We start from the raw sequence: 19397 nt of genomic DNA on the forward strand, positions 1-19397 counted from the left end.
TCCATAGTTGATATCTTCTGCCTTAGGGTTTTTCTTAACAGAACTTTGAGTTCTTATGCTCCTTGTTTCGGTCTTTCTCCCATACACCTTGATCTCGGGTATTGACAGCTTCCATAGTCTGCCAAGTTCCATAAGGGTAGCCTTCCTAGGCCATACAAATCTAGGGATTCTTCAGAGCCTTCAGATTCTCCTAGTCTTCGGAGTCTTCAACCGTTGTAGTTTCCATTATCATAATGTATGGTAAAATCCCCTTCCTTCCGAATGGTCTCGGTTGTCCGATATCTTGTACTTCTTGGAGTGGTCTCATCCGTCGAATCTTCGAATGGTCAAAAGGGGAAAGGGGTATGGTCTCACTAAAGGGAATTTTTGAATAAGCTCGGAAGAGAAGAGAGGTAAAAGATCTTTTTGAAAGGGAAAATTGTAGAGAAAAATCTTTGCTATGGGCTTGCCAATTTCTAGGGTCACGTCCTACAGTCAACATGTGCTCTGATACCATCTTGTAGCGACCCGACCCGAATGGATCAAGTCTCTGTGCTTATGTGTCATCCCTGGATCAGTATGCTGACACACACAGTACTCGAAGGGTTTATAACAGAGGTAAATCACATGTATAAAGTAACGTAAATACTATTACCTCAATCCAAATAGCGGAAGTAACAAGGTTGTGGTTTCCCATTAACACCAACGGCAAAGTTGAGTGTAGAATTCGTAACCCTAACATATCACTTACTCGTCGTAAGAAACCTGCAACATGAGACGTTGCAGCCCGAAACGGGTCAGTACATTGAATGTACTGGCAAATTCACACCATAGAAAATGATGAACAATGGCTATCACTATATGCATATTTGGCTGGTGGAAAAGCTCTATGGTTATAAGGTTTTTGCGTAAAGCCAATTTTTCCCTACTGCAAAGGAATAAATTTATTTAACTATCATGGTGGTTGTTGAACATTGAGAATGGTTGACAGCATTCTCAATCCCAATTAAGTAACATCATTAAAACCCATCAAAATTTCATTTAGAGTAACGTGATGAATTCACAATGATATTCAAGTACTAGATACTCAAGTTGTCCATAACCGGGGACACGGCTAATCATGATTAGTTTGTTACTCTGCAGAGGTTTGCGCACTTTTCCCCACAAGACTCCGATCGCCTCGTTTGTTTCTCGCACTACACTGGTGTTTGAGAACGGATGACCGAGACATAGTCTTTCAGAAGCACTAGCACCTTACATGTGGGGTAGACCGGTACACCTACATCCCCTACATCTGCTAGTCTACCCCGTAAGAGTTCGCACAACTTAATCAACTATGCCAGAGCCCATAATGGCTTGTGGCTGCACACGGAAGTTTCTAGCATGAAAGATCTTATGATCCTCTTTGATCCTGGGTGGCGGTCCAAAAAAAAACAGGCAAGTCCTGATAGACATCAGGTGCCACAATCCACCCAGATGTGTGTTAGGTTGCCACCTTAGATAAACCATTAAAATTAATAAACTCACATCTGTCATGGATATCACTCACCCAATCCACGTCTACTAGCATAGCATGGCATAATAAGCAAACGTAGAAGTAACTCCCAAAGGTTTCATAATAATACAGGTAATAGGTACTACCTCATCTACTTCCCATCCCACAATTTAATTAGATCCTAATCATGCAATGTGTGAGGATGATCTAATGCAATAAAACATGGGTTGTAGAAAAGGTATGATCAAAGTGTGAACTTGCCTGCAATGTTGATGAAGATGATTCGCACTCAAAACTCGTGATAGATCTACTCGTCACACTCCGGTCAATCTATCGTAAGCAAACAATAGTAACCACACAATAAGTACTCATCTAATGCACAAGTAAAACTCGAACGAGAGAACGAACCAGAAAGTTCAACTTAAGAACTCCGGTTGCAAAGAAAGAACGAACCGAACAAAGAAACGGAAAACAAACGGCGGAAGAAAACAACTCGGTTCTAGCAAGTTGAATCTAGGTCAAATTTTACTGGGGCAAAAACTTGTTTAAGTTGATTAGACGGAACGGCGGTTTCGAGATGAAACTCCAGGCGCTTGAATCACCTGATTCCGATAAACGAGCGAGAAGATAAACTAGAACGAAGATCGGATCTGAGATCGCGATCGCGGAATAAATCCGACGAGAAGAAAAAGAAGAACGGTTATACGAACGACGTCGTTAACCGGGAAATCGGTGATCACGTTCGTTGAGACGAACGGTCCGAAAGAAGAACGAAAACTAATCTAGGGTTTTCGGAAAAGAGATCGAAACGAAAAACCGATCTAGAACACCGGAACGGTTTAGCGAAAAACCAGAAAGAAAACGAATCGGAGAGAAAACGGAACGATCTTCTAGAAGAAAAATCGAACCGGGGAAGAAAAGAGACGCGGCGCGGTACCTCCGGCGAACGGCGGCGTTGGGCGGCGGCGGCGGTGCACAAGGCGGCGGCGGCGGTGACGCAGGGCGGCGGCGGCACGGCAAGGTGCGGCGGCGGTGACGCAGGGCGGCGGCGGCGGGCACAGGGGTGCGGCGCGGTGGTGAGGTGGCGCGGCGGCGTGTAGGGCGCGGGGTGCGGCTTGGGGAGGAGAGGGGTTTGGTTTGATGTTTAGAGGGGGTGTTGGGTATTTATATTGGGGGTGAGAAACTTGGGGTAGGGGACAAGAAATAGACTAGGAATAGGAATAGAAAAGAGGGAAGGAAAAGATCTAGAAATAGAAAAGGAATATACGGAAGTAGGACCAAAGTCCTACTAGGATTTCCAAAAAGAAAAGGCGGCGGCTCCCTGGCGCCTTGCGCCTGGCGCGGCGATGGCCTTTGGCCCTCCTGGCCGGCGGCTTGGCTTGCGGCGGCTTGGGCCTTTGGCCTAAGGCGCGCTGCTGGATTTTTTTTTAAACGGTTCCGCGCGCAGAAAAAAAACAAAAAGTGAACTAAACGAACTCCGAAAAACTTAAAGTAAATTTTCCCCGACTCCTAAAAATGAGCCGAACAAAATGAACTTTTCTCCGGGCCTAAAATGCAATTTTCGAAAACGCGCATTTTTCCCTATCCAAAGAAAAACAAACACACACCGGAAAACGAAATTTGATCTATTTATTAAATCTTCATTTTCCCTATATTTTGGGAAAGTCATATTATTCCCTCTCTTATATTTTTGACGTCGGAAAAATAATTGAAGATGAAATAAATAAATCAAATGACCCTCTTTTCAAATTCGAGAAAACTCTCAATAACGAAATCTCCAACTCTCTCCGAAGGTCCTTGAGTTGCGTGAAATTTCTAGGATCGGACCAAAATGCAAGAAAATAGGATATGCATGACGATCTAATGTATTCCAATTTGAAAAATAAATTCAAAAGAACTTTGAATTTAATTCTTTGAAACTCCCAACTCATATTTCATCTAATTTGAAGAAGTCATTTTATCTTCTCTCGTGAAAATCATTGAGTCGCATAAAGTTTCAGAATTGGAATATTTCCAAATGAATTTCAAATATTTTCAACAATCCTTTTCATTTTTAAATGGAAGAAGTCATGTCATCTTCTCTCTAGGGTTTTGTGTTTGAAAGAATTTGAATTCATGGAGATCAGAAAGCAATTATGAAAGTTTGGGAAAGTCCTTTTATTCCCTCTCATTTAACTTTCAAAAGAATTTGAATTTCACTCAATTTCACGCAATCAATCAAACAATCAATCAAATCTATCTATTTGTTTATAACATTCCAAAATTTAGAATTTTGGGATGTTACAAGAGAGGTCGCACTCTTCCGTTTCTGCTTACGTTATGCATCGCTTAATATGATGACATGCTACTTTATCATCATGTTCACCTATTAGACTCCGACTCAGGTCCAAACTTATGCTGAAACTTGAGTTTTTAAATGGTTGTGGGGTACAAATTGGGGCAGCAATCAGTACTATCTGTCTACTATCTGGTTAATCTCGGGTGTCTACTATGAGTTTCATGTTGGGTGCAAAAAAACATTAAAGGAGCCATTATCTATATTTTTTAACTAAAGCTATTATCTGCCTACTATCATTTGTTTTGGGTCTATCCATAGTTTGCTACCATCACTCTGGATTTTTGCATGCACTTCTTACATAATCTCACTATGTTCTATTCCTATACATGTCAGTTATTGTACACAATGGAACTGAACATGTAGAGCAAAAAAGACGAGCCTTGCGTGGCAATAAAATTTCATGCAGACGTCACTCCATGGTGGGCGCAAAGGCAGCCCCCCCTCCACCCATTTCGAATCGCAATCAAGAGGAAGATAAATGTCCTGAGGGGGATTCAGAAGCAGAAGACCACTCCTATTTACCCCATGAGGTCTTCGCTCTAACTTGACATGCTGATGTTGGTAATATCATGCATATGGTGCCTTGCATTGCTTACTGTATACATCAAAGATGTCATCTGCTTAGTTTAGACATGCTTTGTGTCAATGCCATCTATTTAGTTTCTTTATCGTATATGTGAATCATGCAATGCCATCTTGTTTAGCCAGGCATCATATATGTGAATTTTGCAATGCCACCCTGGTTAGCCAGTCATCTTATATGTGAATTATATCATGACATTATTTTTTATTAAATGTTAAATTTGTCAACAGTTTTAGTACATTCAATTACTCTTCCTGTGCATCAGCCATTCGGCACGGTCATGGAAAATCTGGAGTGGAAACAAGGTCTTCAGAGCAGACAATGCTATCTGACAAAGCGCATGTCTTGCTGGTTACATATAGCTCCTCAGAGGAGGATTCAGAGATAGATGACCAGTCTTATTTCCCTCCGAGGTGCATGCTCTAACTTGGCAGGGTTATGATGCTCATATCGTCCGTATGGTATCTTGCATTGCTATGTCATTTGCTTAGTTTAGACATGCTTTGTGTGAATGCCACCTGTTTAGTGTCTAATTACCATATATGTGAATTATGCAATGCCATCTTGTTGCAAGACATTATATATGTGAATTATGCAATGCTATATTGTTGCAAGGCATTATATGTGTGAGTTATGCAATGTCATGCTGTTTAGCCAAGCGTCATATATGTGAATTATATCATGCCGTCCTTTTTTTGTATTTCTCATTGCTTCTGTCGACAATGTTTGTATATTCAACTGCTCTTCCTGTGCATCAGCCATTTGAATTGGAGATGGAGAAATCTGGAGTGAAAACAAGGCCTTCAGAGCAGACAATGCTACCTGGTGAAGAAGATATCTTGCTGGTTATAGATAGCTCTTCAGAGGAGGATTCAGAGGCAGATGACCAGTCCTATTATCCCCCTGAGGTGTATGCTCAAACTTGGCAGGGTTATATTACTCATATCATGCATATGTTGTATTGCAATGCTTAGATTTTACATCATATACACGATATTGAATGCCATCTCCTTAGTTGACACATCATATATGCGATTGCCCTCTGCTCTCTTCCTTAGTATATAAATCATATATTTGAATTATATCATGCCATGATGTTTACATAGACAGCATGTATCTGAATTATGGCATGCCAACCCATTTTCTAAAGACATAATATAGTTATATCATCTCATCCTGTTCACATAGTCATCATATTTTGAATTATGTCATTCTATCCATGAATTATATCATGCCATCATGTTTCCATCAACGGCATGTTTGTGATTTATGGCATGCCAACCACTTACACATCGTATAGTTATATCATGTCATCCTGTTTACATAGTCATCATATTTTGAAGTATGTCATTCTATTTTGTTTATTTAGCCATCATACATGTGAAATTGTGTCATGCTATCCTGTTTAATTAGCCATCATATATGTGAAATTATGCCGTGCTATTCTGTTTGGTTAGACAACATAAATGTGAATTATTTCATGCCCTATTTTCTTCCTTACTATCCATTGCACCTGTCTATCTTACAATCTCTGTACATTCAATTACTTTTCTTGTTTATCAGCCATTTCAATTGGAGGGGGTGATGGCAGTATCTGTGGGAGTAAAAACACGGTCTTCAGAAAAGATCATGCTACCTGTCGATGGAGATAGAACCACAGTTGTACTTGCCCAAGAACCAGCCCCACCACACATAACCCAGACTCACGCAGATTGTACCCCTACCTAGTTGGACAAAGAACCGGCTACACCCCTTCTAACCCCAACCCCAGCAGATAGTAACCCAGTTCCCGTTGACACGGCACCGTCTCCACCACAGAGCACCCAAACACGAGCAGTTAGTAAGGCAACTGCAGTGCCCAAAGCACGAGGACCACCACTTCGAACCCCAAGTCAACACTTAAAGCAGAAGAAGAATTGTTCTCAGGTCAGGTTCCGTAGCTATGGTTCATACTACTTTACTCTTGCATCACTGTATTTACTCATACCAACTAATTTCAAATTTAAAGGATGCAATTGAAACTCCAATGGCGCAACAGGTCTGTTTTAAACCTGTTTCTTTAACGTGTTTGCTGTTGTAACTTGCTCTATGTTGATTTCAGTTTCAATTGAATAAACTGTTATATTCTCATGCCATGCACCTTACAAGTGTTGTTATTGCTGTGTAGTTTCCCACACTTATATTCTGTCTAAGCTGCTTTGTCTTAAATAGATATGATTCGAACTGTATCTATCTTGATTTGGAAACATAAACTAGAATGATATAAACCATACAGTGACCATACTACATAGATATATGTTTGTTTCATGCTGTTTTCTTGTCCACCTTACTACTAAACTGGTTTACCAAAACGAGTTTCATATACTACATTGTAAACCTGTGATGTGTTTGTTTGTTTCTCTTTTAGAATGCGGATAAAATATTGGAGAAGAGTACCCCGTTATGCAATGGTACAGAAAGTAATGCAGATAAGATTCAAGATAGTGAGACATCCCTGCTGGTCTCCAAGAAAGCTGATAAAAACTATATTGAAGACACTCAGACAACCCCAAAGTCCTGTCTTGATGTAGTGTTCGAGTTACTGGCTACTACTGCTGGCACCAGCTCTTCGAACTCGCTGCCTGAATCAGTTCGGCTTCTTGAGTCTCAACTTCAAGTTGAAAGACATTGGTCAGATGTTATGTGACAGGAAGCCGAAGGACAGAGGAAGTCCCTGCAGAATTCAAATGCATACTTTCTGGTGCAACAGCAAGTGTGGAGGATTTAAGCGCCAAACAAGAGAAAGTTAATAAACTTGCTAAGCATCTTGCCAGCATTATGGGTACCCAGGATATTGTTTCTTGAGCTCTTCTGAAGTGGTTTCAGTTCTGGACTTGTTTTGCTGCGGCGTTTATATGCTGCTTTGTTCCCTATATTTGCACTCGTGGCGAACTTTGATGCCCAGTGGATGTAATATGTGTAATAGCCGTGATAGCCTAGCGTAAGTTGCTTGCCTATTTATTTCCTTATTGTCTTGTTTGTTTGTTTTCTTGTAGTCAGTGCAGTTCTTTTTCCACAGTTTGCTAGTGGCCGCAATAGCCTACTTTTAAAAACTAAGCCACATTAACCATGGGCTACATATTTACTGTAGTTAACATGGGCCTCCTACGGGCTGTAGAAACAATGGGCCTTCTAAGGGCCGTAGAAACAATGGGCCTTCTACGGGGCATAGAAACAATGGGCCTTATACGGGCCGTAGACACAATGGGCCTTCTACGGGCCGTATCATCAATGGGTCTTCTACGAGCCGTATGATCGGTTGGCCAAACATGGGCCAATAACAGACCACATTATGGCCGTAAATGGGCTAGAGTTGAAATCGCCCATTCATGGGCCGACCATAACGGGCCGTCGTTAATCGGCCGTATTTGATGACGCTATGAAAATGGCCCAATGTATTAACAGGCCACAAACGGGCCGACTGTAACCACGGGCTGAATTTGGCCCACAAGCAGAAAATGACAGTAATGGGCCGAAAGTAAATGAATGCTCGAATTGAGCCCAAGAATAAATGGGCCCTGAGAAGGCCGAAAGATAACATGGGCTGGAAACGGCCCAACGGTATAATGGGCCGTTAATGGGTATAAAGTGATACACTGTTCATAACGGGCCAGTTTTACCACGGGCCGTTAATGGGTCGAGGGTTACTAAGGGCCTCATATGGGCCAAGAGACGTCATGGGTCATACATGGGCCGGAAGTTAAAACGGGCTGGAATTATATTGGACGACCCAGATGACGCTACTGGGCCTAATTTGGATAGGCTGTAAACGGGCCCTGGGTTAGCGGGTTGTAAATGGGCTATATGCGAACAGGCCGTTAACAGGCTTGCCATGGGCCGGGCCGCCACCTTTTGACCAAGTCAAACGGGCCGGCCTTTTCACAGGAATGGGCCTCTGTTGGGCCGTGCCACGCGTCGATGTATCATAGGCGCTTTGGGTCCAATGAGTGGATAACATCTGTCCCAGCGGCGAACCGACACATGTTCCCTTCAGCCAATGATGATTTTAAACGTGGAAAATCCCCATTGGTCAGGGCTGTTAACGGGTTATCGGATCCAAAACCGGACCCGATAGCTTAATGGTGTTCCGTTACGGTGGATGCCACGTGTCGGTCACCCTTGATGAAAGCACTTCTGTGACGCGCGATTTATCGTCATGGAAGTGGAAACTTCCGTGATGGTAATTTTGGTAATGTCATGGAACACTTCTACGACAACACAAGTATGACTATCTTGATTCTGTCATAAATTTGTCATAGATGTACATGCATGAAGGAAAACGTGACCTACTGTAACAAACACGTATTATCACGGAAGTGTATTTTTTTGTAGTGCCTATTGTGGCCAAAGAGTCCACGACCACGCAGCCTCAGCAAGGTATGAACATCAACACCCCACCTACCCAATTAGCGTCGCCTGTCATGCTGGGTGATAGCGAATGGGGTAAGGAAGAGGCTCCATTAGTCTCTGATGACGTCGCCATCGTCGAAGAAGCAATCCATGATATCAATGCCATCGATGAGGATGACGATGACACTCTACAGTATCTCAATACTTGCGCCTATGACAACGAGGATTGATGGCTCAGCAGTATGTGTACTCAGAGTTTGAGCGTCATGAGTCGGTGCTTGAATTACCGAAGGCTGAACGTATTATAGACGACCTTCCAGTAGCAAAGAAGCATAGGAAGAGAGCGAGGAAAGGCAACAAAGCTGCTTCTATGATCCAGCCGCCTCCGCAGCCTCGGGTTCAAAACCGTATACCTGTCATGCGTCCGGCGAAATACCATATCCCCGGTGAACCAGTCCTACCTAAGGCAGCTGTAGAGGCCATATACGGCGATCTCAGGAGACTTCATGACGATGTATTGCGAAGAGAGAAAAGCCTGATCGCCTCGCAAAATCCAGGATACCCGCTCTACGTGGTTAACGTGCCGCAGCAAAGGTTGTACGTCGACACATTCCCCGCGGAAAAGTTATTCCTTCGATTCGATTACATCTTTAACATGTTTCACTTCAAAAAGATGGATTTTACGTTTGTCCGCCTTTTTGCCTTGTACATGAACTACATCATCCGAATTGAGAAGATACCTTATATCTGTGTCGCTGACCCGTACTTCATGCACGGGAGCTTCTTGGCATACTGTGAAAAGCACCGTGAATACGCGAGTAACTACATCGCCGATTTCATGGTCGACAATAAGGACAAGAAAACGACTCTCGTTCCTTATCATCCCATGTAAGTCATCCGCGCGGATATCCTTCATTCGATTTCAATCATTTTATTTGCATGCGTGGAGGCTAATTTGAGGTGTACTTATTTTGCGCAGCGACCGGCGCGCCGTCCTCATCATCCTTTACCCTGGATTCTCCCACACTCTTTACTTGGACTCGTCGAAGAACATGAAGAAAAAGGATTACACCCACATCAAGTCTGTTCTCGACATTGCTATCTTTACATATGACATATGGGGTGGAGAGATCACGCTTAGGAAGACAAGGAACCGCGCGCCCTACTTCGGCCATAAGACTGACTTCTGCTGCATCCAGCAACCAAGTGGTACTCTCAGTGATGGATTCTATGTCCTCCACCACATGCTGGAGTACAGACGAGATCAGCAGAACCTTCGCATGTCACCTAGATCCGGCGATGCCCATATTCTGCAATGGGCAAAGAACCTAGGAGATATCCCGGATCATCGACTCTGAGTTGAGTTCTATCACATCCAACATGAACTTGCCCAAATCATCATGAAGGAGGTCCTCGAAAAAACAGGAATGTTCTATGAAGAAGGGCAAATGTCACGGGAAGACGTCCGAACACGCGTAGCCACTCAGCGTCTCGATCTGAAGCCTTTCACTTCGCTCGGGGACTGTCTCCCTGACTTGGATGGATGGCATGACATGTTGGAGTGATTGACGATATATGACAATGTGTCCGTTTAGTCCATACTTTCTCTATGAAGAAACTTTGAGTTATGCACGACGAAACTTTATTTGTGATGTAATTAAACCGTCCTCCTCAACTAGCGAATATCACTCTAGTTAGGGCATTTTGGGTACGATGAACTTTGTTATTTATGCTTATGATATGTTGCTTCTATTTTTGCCAAGTCTATCTCTTTCTGTTGCTCAACTATATATGTTGCATATCATCAACTCATGTGACGATGCAGGTGCATAGATCATCGATGACCAAGAAGTGCTACGCCAGGAGTATACGGCAAGTGGCCGGAGTGTCAGGCCTAGGTGTACCAGTTTCCGGTTTCCAAGCGACAGCCAGTAGTTAGCTTAGGTTCACGCTAGTGCGAGAGATGGATATGAACCGACGCCTCAAGAAGTACTACATCATGTATGATGAGACATGTCATGTAACTTGTATAGCTATATCGTGATTATGATGTGACGACATAATTTATGTTGGATGATATGATGAGACTATTATATGTATGATATGATGAGCATATTGCATGTTTATGATATGATTAGAATACGATATGAAACCTGTACAAAAACATCACAAATACATAGCAAAAAAAAAGATATGAGAAAATATAGTGGTAGCGCTCTTTAGTGCTGGACAGGAAAATGTTACTGCTAAAACACTTAGCAGTAGTGCTGGTATTGAAAGCGCTACTGCTAAACGTTAGCTGTAGCGCCTTATACCCGCTCTACTGCTAGGCTTTTCCCTAATAGTGATGGGTCAATCCAAAGTGTGCGCGTGCAGGAGGGGCGTGGGCGTGTGTTTGCTTTCCTCCAATCTACACATGAAATAGGATGCCTTCCTTACATGGGAGTAGCGGCGAAGTTTCTCATGGGCCAACCTAGGCCATGCCCCCCCCCTCAACCCTGACCCATAAGAAATTTGCTTTATATCCCTTAGTATGAGGCCTCAATTTCTAGATAAAATAACACCAAAGTCCATTAGTCGCCCCTCAGCTCATCCCCACCCCCCTAGGTTTTCGGCCCAAGCTCTGCCACTGCTTGGGGTTGTTTCATCACTGGAAGGTTCGGTCCTTTGAGTGACTCCTAATTGAAACATGTACCCAATCGAGGAGTGCACTTTACTGAAATCACACTAGCTCATAGCTGGAGGCCAATTTGTGGTGCATCAATGGAGATGCAAAACGACACCAACTTTGACTGTCTCATAGCTGGAGTGTTTCGTCCGGCTATGAGCCAGTGGAAGTGTTCCGTCCACTTGAAGCTTCCGTGCTTTGAGTGGCCCCTAATTGATGCGTGCGTCCAGTCGAGAGGTGCACATTGCTGGAATCACACTGGCTGAGAGTTGGAGGCCAATTTATGGCACATCAATGTACGCAAAACGACACCATCTTTAACCGTTCTTTTGCCCGTTGTACTTGGTAATTGATCATGAATCCTCGTGTGCCAGCAGTCACCGTCAAGTGAGTAGTCCTTATGTGGCCGATAACTGAAGATGCCAGACCATACCATCTCCAACCGCTCTTTCGCCAGTTGTCTCCACCCATCGACCATGGATCTTTTTGAGCAAGTTGTAATTGTTTGCCTCAAAAAGACTCGTTATCTTTGTCCGGCAAAGGGATAGTCGCTGAACTAAAATATCTCGATCCTAATTATTACTCCCTTCGTAAAGAAATATAAGAGCATTACGGAGTACTAAACAAAGCAATGGGACGAAATCAAAGATGATTTTTTTTTGCCGATTGTTCTAAAATCTTGAGAATCGGACCTTCATTTCCCTGAGATCCAGGCCAGTGAGTGACGATCGGTCGCCTAGCCGTTGCCAAGGCCAGCACACACGCGCCGCGCCGCATCGCACCGCACTTTACACCCTGCCATGTGCGCCCGGGCCCCGCCCATCATTCGCCACCGCCGCCGCTAAACAATTCCGCCCCGCGCCCCTCGTCAATTCGACCGTTGCCCAGCACGCTCCCGCGGCCAGCCCCGCATTCGCGTTCCCTTCTTCTTCCCACCCTCGCCGCCTCGGCCTCCTCCCTCCCTCCCCCCATTTCAAACCCACCCCCCTACCACACCACACCCCAAGGACCACCCGATCCGGCGGCGGCGATCCATGGAGAAGTACGAGAAGCTGGAGAAGGTGGGGGAGGGCACCTACGGCAAGGTGTACAAGGCGCGGGTGGCGGCGACGGGGCAGCTGGTGGCGCTCAAGAAGACCCGCCTCGAGATGGACGAGGAGGGGATCCCGCCCACGGCGCTGCGCGAGATCTCCCTCCTCCGCCTCCTCTCCGCCTCCCTCTACGTCGTCCGCCTCCTCTCCGTGGAGCAGGTCACCAAGCCCTGCGGCAAGACCGTCCTCTACCTCGTCTTCGAGTTCCTCGACACCGACCTCAAGAAGTTCGTCGACGGCTTCCGCAAGGGGCCCTCGCCCAGGCCGCTCCCCACCCAGGTCGTCAAGGTATATCTATCTACCATCTCCTTCGCAACCACGACCTTTTTCTTCAGTATACTGTACTACCATCTTCTTGCGTACCGATTCCTATAGTTACCTCCCCACGGAAATCTGCTACCTTGAAGCGCGGCGGCTTTGCGATCAAAACCAACCGATCCGTGCATCTCGATTTACAGTATTATAATCGTGTCAAATGATGACGGTGTGAATCGTAAGTGGACAACAAGTAATTTGAAGCACTGATTGATGGTGCTGTGGAGGACGGACAGATCGTACAAGAATCAGATCAACGCGTCAACCTAAGGCCTCATGCTTGTAACTAGAAAGGCCTAATTTTTCGTAAATTCGTGCATATATAGTTGCAACGACAAATTAGGAATGTAACCTGTCAGCATTTACAGTACCTTGCTGGTGATGATCACTCAGTTTCTATTTTGAGATCGAATAGAGAAATCTGTCTCATTCCTAAAGTGAAAGAACGCTGAGCTTGCTTTGGAAACAGATAACGCACCATCAATCCACCATTGTTGTTTCCATACAAACCTTGTACTTGTCTCTGCAGTAAATTTTCTTCACGCGCAATTCAGTTTGGATCCACAGTCGTCACAGGATCGGAACTGCATGGAATTCTCCGTTTCATATTTTGATTCTCGCCATTAGCTTCTATTGCGCGTGACCATGCGCCTGATTACTTCGGAATGAAAATGACAAAGTAACTTTCTTTGTCCTCTTGCAGAGTTTCTTGTACCAGTTATGCAAAGGAACTGCGCATTGCCATGGCCATGGCGTCCTTCACAGGTCAGACCTTTGTTGTGTGGTCTTTGTTGCTGGAATTGTCAGCTCGATACAACATTTACATTTGCAGCTATGTGGTTAATCCTATTCTGCTTGATTTCATAGGGATTTAAAGCCACAAAACTTGTTGATCGACAAGGAGAAAGGGGTACTGAAAATTGCTGATCTTGGGCTAAGCAGAGCTTTTACTGTTCCCATGAAAAGTTACACCCATGAGGTACCGCTTAGCAACAAAGTTCATACGATTTTACTGAACATGCTCTGGTAAGTTCCTCATCATGTCGTCTGTTTTGTGTTGTAGATTGTGACACTCTGGTATAGAGCTCCTGAAGTTTTACTTGGAGCCACACATTACTCAACTGGTGTTGACATTTGGTCCATCGGTTGCATCTTTGGTATGAAATGCCTTATCCTTGTATTCAGAACAAATAGTACAATCCATGTACAACCTCCATAACGAAAATGCATTAGCAGATAAATCGTCACACTTGTGCAATAATCAGTAAAAGAGAATAAATAGTTTATCTTGCATCAAACACAAAAAAGTTTGATACTTCCATGCATCTTATGAAGCAGCACAATTTACTAGAAGTACTCCAGTAAAAGAGAGCATACGTTTTATCTTGCATCAAGACAAAAAATAGTATTTTTTTTCATGCATCTTATGAAGCAGTGCAATTTACTACAGAAAGCGTTTGCTAATTGATCTAATTTCATGATTACTGTATGTCTTATTTTTATACTGAATGCAATCTACGTTCAACTTCCCAAGCAAAATACAATAGCATATGACTTGCCACACTTGATCACAATCAGTTAAGCAGAAACAAAAGTATAGTTTATCTTACATCAAACAAAAGATTTAGCATGATCTGTAGCACTAATTTTAGAGGCCTCATCTTGTCAAGGATACCATTTCAAAGAAGCATTTGATAAACATTGTACTAGATGCTTTTGTTAGAAAAGAAATAAGCTCCAGTTTTCCACAGTCCTTGTGTTATCTGAACTAAACACACCATATTGTGCTTCAAGTTCTTCCCTTGCTTTCTTTGACTTGACACTATTCTGAGATTGCCAAGGTCTTCCCATTTTGATATTGTAACTTTCTAATGCAGCTGAAATGGTCAGAAAACAAGCTCTTTTTCCTGGCGACTCTGAGTTGCAACAGCTGCTTCACATTTTCAGGTACTTTATTTTCTTATTTGCATGAGCACCACCAATATGCAGTACTTTGTCTGGTTGGTTGATGGGATGGTGTATTAGTATGCCTGATCCTAGTGAAGTGTTCTTGTTCTGTCCATTATTCCTTGTTCCAATGGATAAATAACTTCTGACTTGGGAAGTCGATTGAAGTACTTATTACTACAACATCTGACAGTTTATTTCATTCTGTATGCATCTAATCATTTGACTGAAACCTGCTTCTGAAAAGGTTGTTGGGGACTCCTAATGAAGAGAAGTGGCCTGGAGTATGTGCTCTGAGAGACTGGCATGACTATCCACAGTGGAAGCCACAACATTTGTCACGTGCAGTTCCAACACTGGAGCCTGAAGGACTCGACCTGTTAGGGGTAAATTAAGGGAAACATAAGACGCCAATTTCGTATGTCTGTCCTTGAGGATGTTTGTATCTGAGCTAATAGTTTCTTGCTTCGGTGAACTGCAGAAAATGCTTCAGTTTGATCCAGCGAACAGGATCTCAGCTAAAGCGGCAATGGACCATCCCTACTTCGACAGCCTCGACAAGTCCCAGTTCTAGTTGTTGCTGCTGTCTTGGGAGTTGGGCCTTCGCCATGGAGCGAGGAGATTGGAGATTTGATTTGCTTGCCATCTAGGCAACCTGATCGATCTTAACCTGATCGATCTTGATTTATCAGCTACTCGGTTTTGTTATTGAGTGGGCAATCGATTTGCCTGTCTTTTTATATATCATTGTATGGATTCTGGTGGTCGGAAACTAAACTGCCACTCATGATATTCCCTGATGTTTCTATCCGGCATGATGCTCTGTTTTATCTTTTAGTATTATTATTTTGAAACAAGGCAAAAAGATTTCCATTTTCATTGATTAAAAATATAACACACAGAGCGGGAAATGAAAAGTAATTACTTCCGTTGCTTGGCACTCTTTGATCTTGTGCACGTCCTCATCATGGGGCGGCGGTGTTGCGGTTCGCTCGCTCATTCCAAACTTTCCAAGAGATGAGCATCATTAAAGAAGCGACATCCTTGTACCTTGTGATTTTGTAAGGATTGTGCCAATATGACTTTGGTCCTTCACCAAAGTCATATTGGCACAATCACTAGGCACGATGTAATTGAGCCCGAACCAAGCCTTGATATCATACCACTCTAGTCGTGTATCAGTATTGGTAAAGGAGATGCGCTGCCAGTTTTTGCGTTTTTGGACTTGGTTGCAAAGAGGGCAAAACCCATAATTTGGCGAACCCTAATGCTGAAGTCTATCGGCCGTCCATAACCTATCTTTCGATATCATTAGTAGAGAGCATAGTTAAATTCATTTACACATCCAGCGGATCCATGTGATATAGTAGAGTTCCTCGTGCGCCCAAATGATAGTGCCATTTCAAAAGCAAATTCCTAATAAGGCACAAATTTAGGGGGAGCTCTTCTGTATCATATGATTTTCAAAGTCTCATACTCATATTTTATATCACATGCAAAGCTTTGAGCTATGTTGTCATCAAGTAGCAAAAAGGGAGAGATTCAAAATGCATCTTCATCCTCTAGGTGGATTTTTATAATTATCAAATCTATTTCAGATTATAACCCAAATTCCCAAAAGACGCGATAAAGGGAGTAGTTGGTGAAATAACCCTCATGCAAAAGTTGCCCCAGCCTGAGATAGTACATAGAAGGTAGATTTTAAAAGACATATTCATATTAGTGTAACGATATTTAATGATCAACAATTGTGATTTCAATGTTATTCGCAAAAAAAAAATGTGATTTCAACGCCCAAAAAATGAACACCCAAATATCAAGAGGAAATAGTTTTCTAAGATAAAAAAAGTAACAATCTAGAGGTGCAAATGTGCAAGCCGACCCACTAGTTCCAAATATAGAAAGAGATAGAACCGGTAGCAGCAACAGAAAACATACATTTACAATAGAATGCTTTTAGATTGTAACATTGCGTCGACCTATTAATGCACAAACGCACTCCCAGATGTGGTTGAGAAAGAAATATTTACATCATCTAAGAGCATCTCCAACCGGAACCCCACTCTGCCCCCATATGTCCGATGGATGGCCTGGACACTGTCCGGGCCAAAAAAAAGGTCATCCAATCGGACCCTCCCCCCAAACCTAGCCCATAAGGTCGAGTTGCTGTAGCACACCAGCCATACCATCGTCGGGTGTCTAGACTGGTCTCATAGACCAACACTAGTCTTACTTGTGCGTACCCAGAATCAACTTCTCAATCAGTCACCCGTCCTCAAATTGCTACAAGCCAAGCACCCATAAATTTGATGGTCCTCAAATTCCTTGTTGATATTAGTAGTCTATCATGTCTATTAAGTTAGGATATCACATACACCCCCACTCAAAGAAACATACATCCTCGTCAGCCCACAGAAACATTCCCTTTTGGTACACATCTGTGTGTCCAGTACCCCTGACCCGCGACACCCGTGTAACTGCAAGGGTCGGCTCTGATACCAAATGTAGCGCCTCGGACAAATCTAGTGGTTCACCCACCAGTTCCTACTCGTTGCGCCTGACTGCCAACTAGGATCTAGACTGGCCCCACATACCAACACTATAGTCTTTCCTGCATACTATGTCCTCACTCGTGCGCACACGGGGTCAACTTTCCAGTTTATCACCCATCCTCAAATTGCTCCAAGCCAAGCACGCTTAACTTTAAGGTTTCTTTCGGATGGGCTCCCGAAAAAGAAGAAATTCCTTGTTGGTATGAGTAGTCTATCATTCCTATTAAGTCGGGATGTCACAGTTTCCTAGCAACCCTTGAACCCAACCCATATGTGGAGTGAATTTGAGGCCGTTTGGACGCGTTTGCCATGTCAGATCCGACATGTCTGGCCTAAATCAAATGCTCCCAAATTGACCTCCACCCTCACCCGACCTGCCCTCTACATCCACTTTTGTCCTTGTTCACGTCGCCCCTTGCCTAGCTCCGTCGTTGTCCCCACCCTAGCTATGTTGTCATCCCTAGCCCGATGCGCCGCCGCCATCGACCCTCATCCCTCCCGAACGTCCTTGCCGCCCCGCACGCTGACCCCGATAGATCCTACTCCGTTGAACATACACCTCACCTGCCATGTGTATGACGAAATGTTATAGCTGTTTTTAGATTCTTTTTCTCATTTGTAGGCAGGCAATGGATTCACCGGACGATGAGTTTGCTTCCCCAAAGGAGTTCATTGATTTATTGGATTCGTACATCGATCACGATGAAGACGATGACATGTTGGTGATGATGAGCATCCTTGAAGAAATGGATAAGAAAGAAGGAGCATGTTCTTAACTTCAAGGGTTCAGATGTCGGGCAGGATAGTTGTTGCCCGCGATAAAAGGCCAGCGGAATCTCTACGACGACTAGTTCAAACCCAACTCGGTATTCCATGAGAATTCTTTTTGGCGTCGCATATGGAGTGGTCATTTGTTCTCGTGTATAGTGAATGGTGTGAAAGCATATTATCCTTACTTCACGCTAAGGAAGGATTGTTGCGGACAACTATTGTTCTCTCCCATGCAGAAACACATGTCTCTACTCCGAGGATGCTTGCATATGGTACAACCGAAGACGCCGTTGGTGAGGTCGTCCGGATGGGGAGAGGGCACATACATTGAGGCCATGGTGTAATTTTTCTACACCATGGTGAAGGTGTTTGCCTGTTTGGACCGGAATGCTTGAGAGACCCAAATGCTGAGGATATATAAAAGTTATTGGCAATTGGAGAGTAAGAGGTTTCCCAGTATGCTCGGTTCAATCCATTGTGTGCATTAGCAATGAAAGAACTGCCTCACATTTTTGCGCAGGCAATGGTCACACCAAAAAGGCCATCATCATACTTAAAACAATGACATCAAATGACTTGTGGATTTGCCTTTTCTTTGTCATGCCAAGTTCTGACGACGACATCAGTGTGCTTCAGGGATCTCCGTTGTTCAAGAGACTTTGTGATGGCGATGCTCCGGCGTGCGAGTACACCGTCCACAGGCACAACTACACCATGGCGCTGATGCTATCTATCATCAGTGTGAGGCGTATGTGAAGACTAAACCCGATCCCCGAGGTAACAAATGCAAGCTCCTTGCACAAATGCAACAAACTGCTAGGAATGATGTATACAGGGCATTTGGAGTTCTGCAAACTCGTTTGGGTATTGTTCGTGGAGGTGCTAAGATGTGGGATCCAGAGACATTGTGGCAAGTGATGACATGTTGTGTAATCTTGCATAACATGATTATGAAGGATGAGGGCGATGGGTTGCCCGCACCCATGATTTTGAGAAGCCCGGAAGTACATGTCATGTGTAATCTTGCATAACATGATTATAAAGGATGAGGGCGATGGATTGCCCGCACCCATGATTTTGAGAAGCCCGGAAGTACATGTCTGACTCCCAGAGCAAAATGCAACACATGTTGTGAACTTCCTAGAGATGCATCGACAACATGGAGATACCCATGTGCACGTGCAACTACTCATTGGTCTTACGGAGCATATGTGGATCCACGCCGAAAATCATCCAACTTTTGAACTATGCACTCGAATATTTTTACGT

At 43.8% G+C, this 19397-nt stretch overlaps 1 protein-coding gene across 1 annotated transcript; it reads left to right on the top strand.

Annotated features, from left to right (window-relative positions):
• Positions 1 to 12366: 12366 nt before the first annotated feature.
• Positions 12367 to 15620, top strand: LOC125508727 (cyclin-dependent kinase B1-1-like). The gene is made up of 7 exons (XM_048673512.1): positions 12367 to 12831; positions 13562 to 13623; positions 13726 to 13837; positions 13922 to 14015; positions 14736 to 14805; positions 15053 to 15191; positions 15287 to 15620. The coding sequence occupies exons 1-7, from the start codon at positions 12487 to 12489 to the stop codon at positions 15377 to 15379; spliced, it is 915 nt and encodes a 304-aa protein (XP_048529469.1). The 5' UTR covers positions 12367 to 12486; the 3' UTR covers positions 15380 to 15620.
• Positions 15621 to 19397: the final 3777 nt, after the last annotated feature.

The sequence above is a fragment of the Triticum urartu genome, chromosome 5 (genome assembly GCF_003073215.2).
Source record: "Triticum urartu cultivar G1812 chromosome 5, Tu2.1, whole genome shotgun sequence".
Taxonomy (NCBI): Eukaryota; Viridiplantae; Streptophyta; class Magnoliopsida; order Poales; family Poaceae; genus Triticum; species Triticum urartu.

Excerpts from the sequence above, each read along its gene's own strand:
- LOC125508727 (XM_048673512.1), top strand. The coding sequence starts at position 12,487 with ATGGAGAAGTACGAGAAGCTGGAGAAGGTGGGGGAGGGCACCTACGGC. Across the intron at positions 13,624-13,725 it reads GGCCATGGCGTCCTTCACAG|GGATTTAAAGCCACAAAACT; the intron begins GTCAGACCTTTG and ends TTGATTTCATAG. Across the intron at positions 15,192-15,286 it reads AAGGACTCGACCTGTTAGGG|AAAATGCTTCAGTTTGATCC; the intron begins GTAAATTAAGGG and ends GGTGAACTGCAG.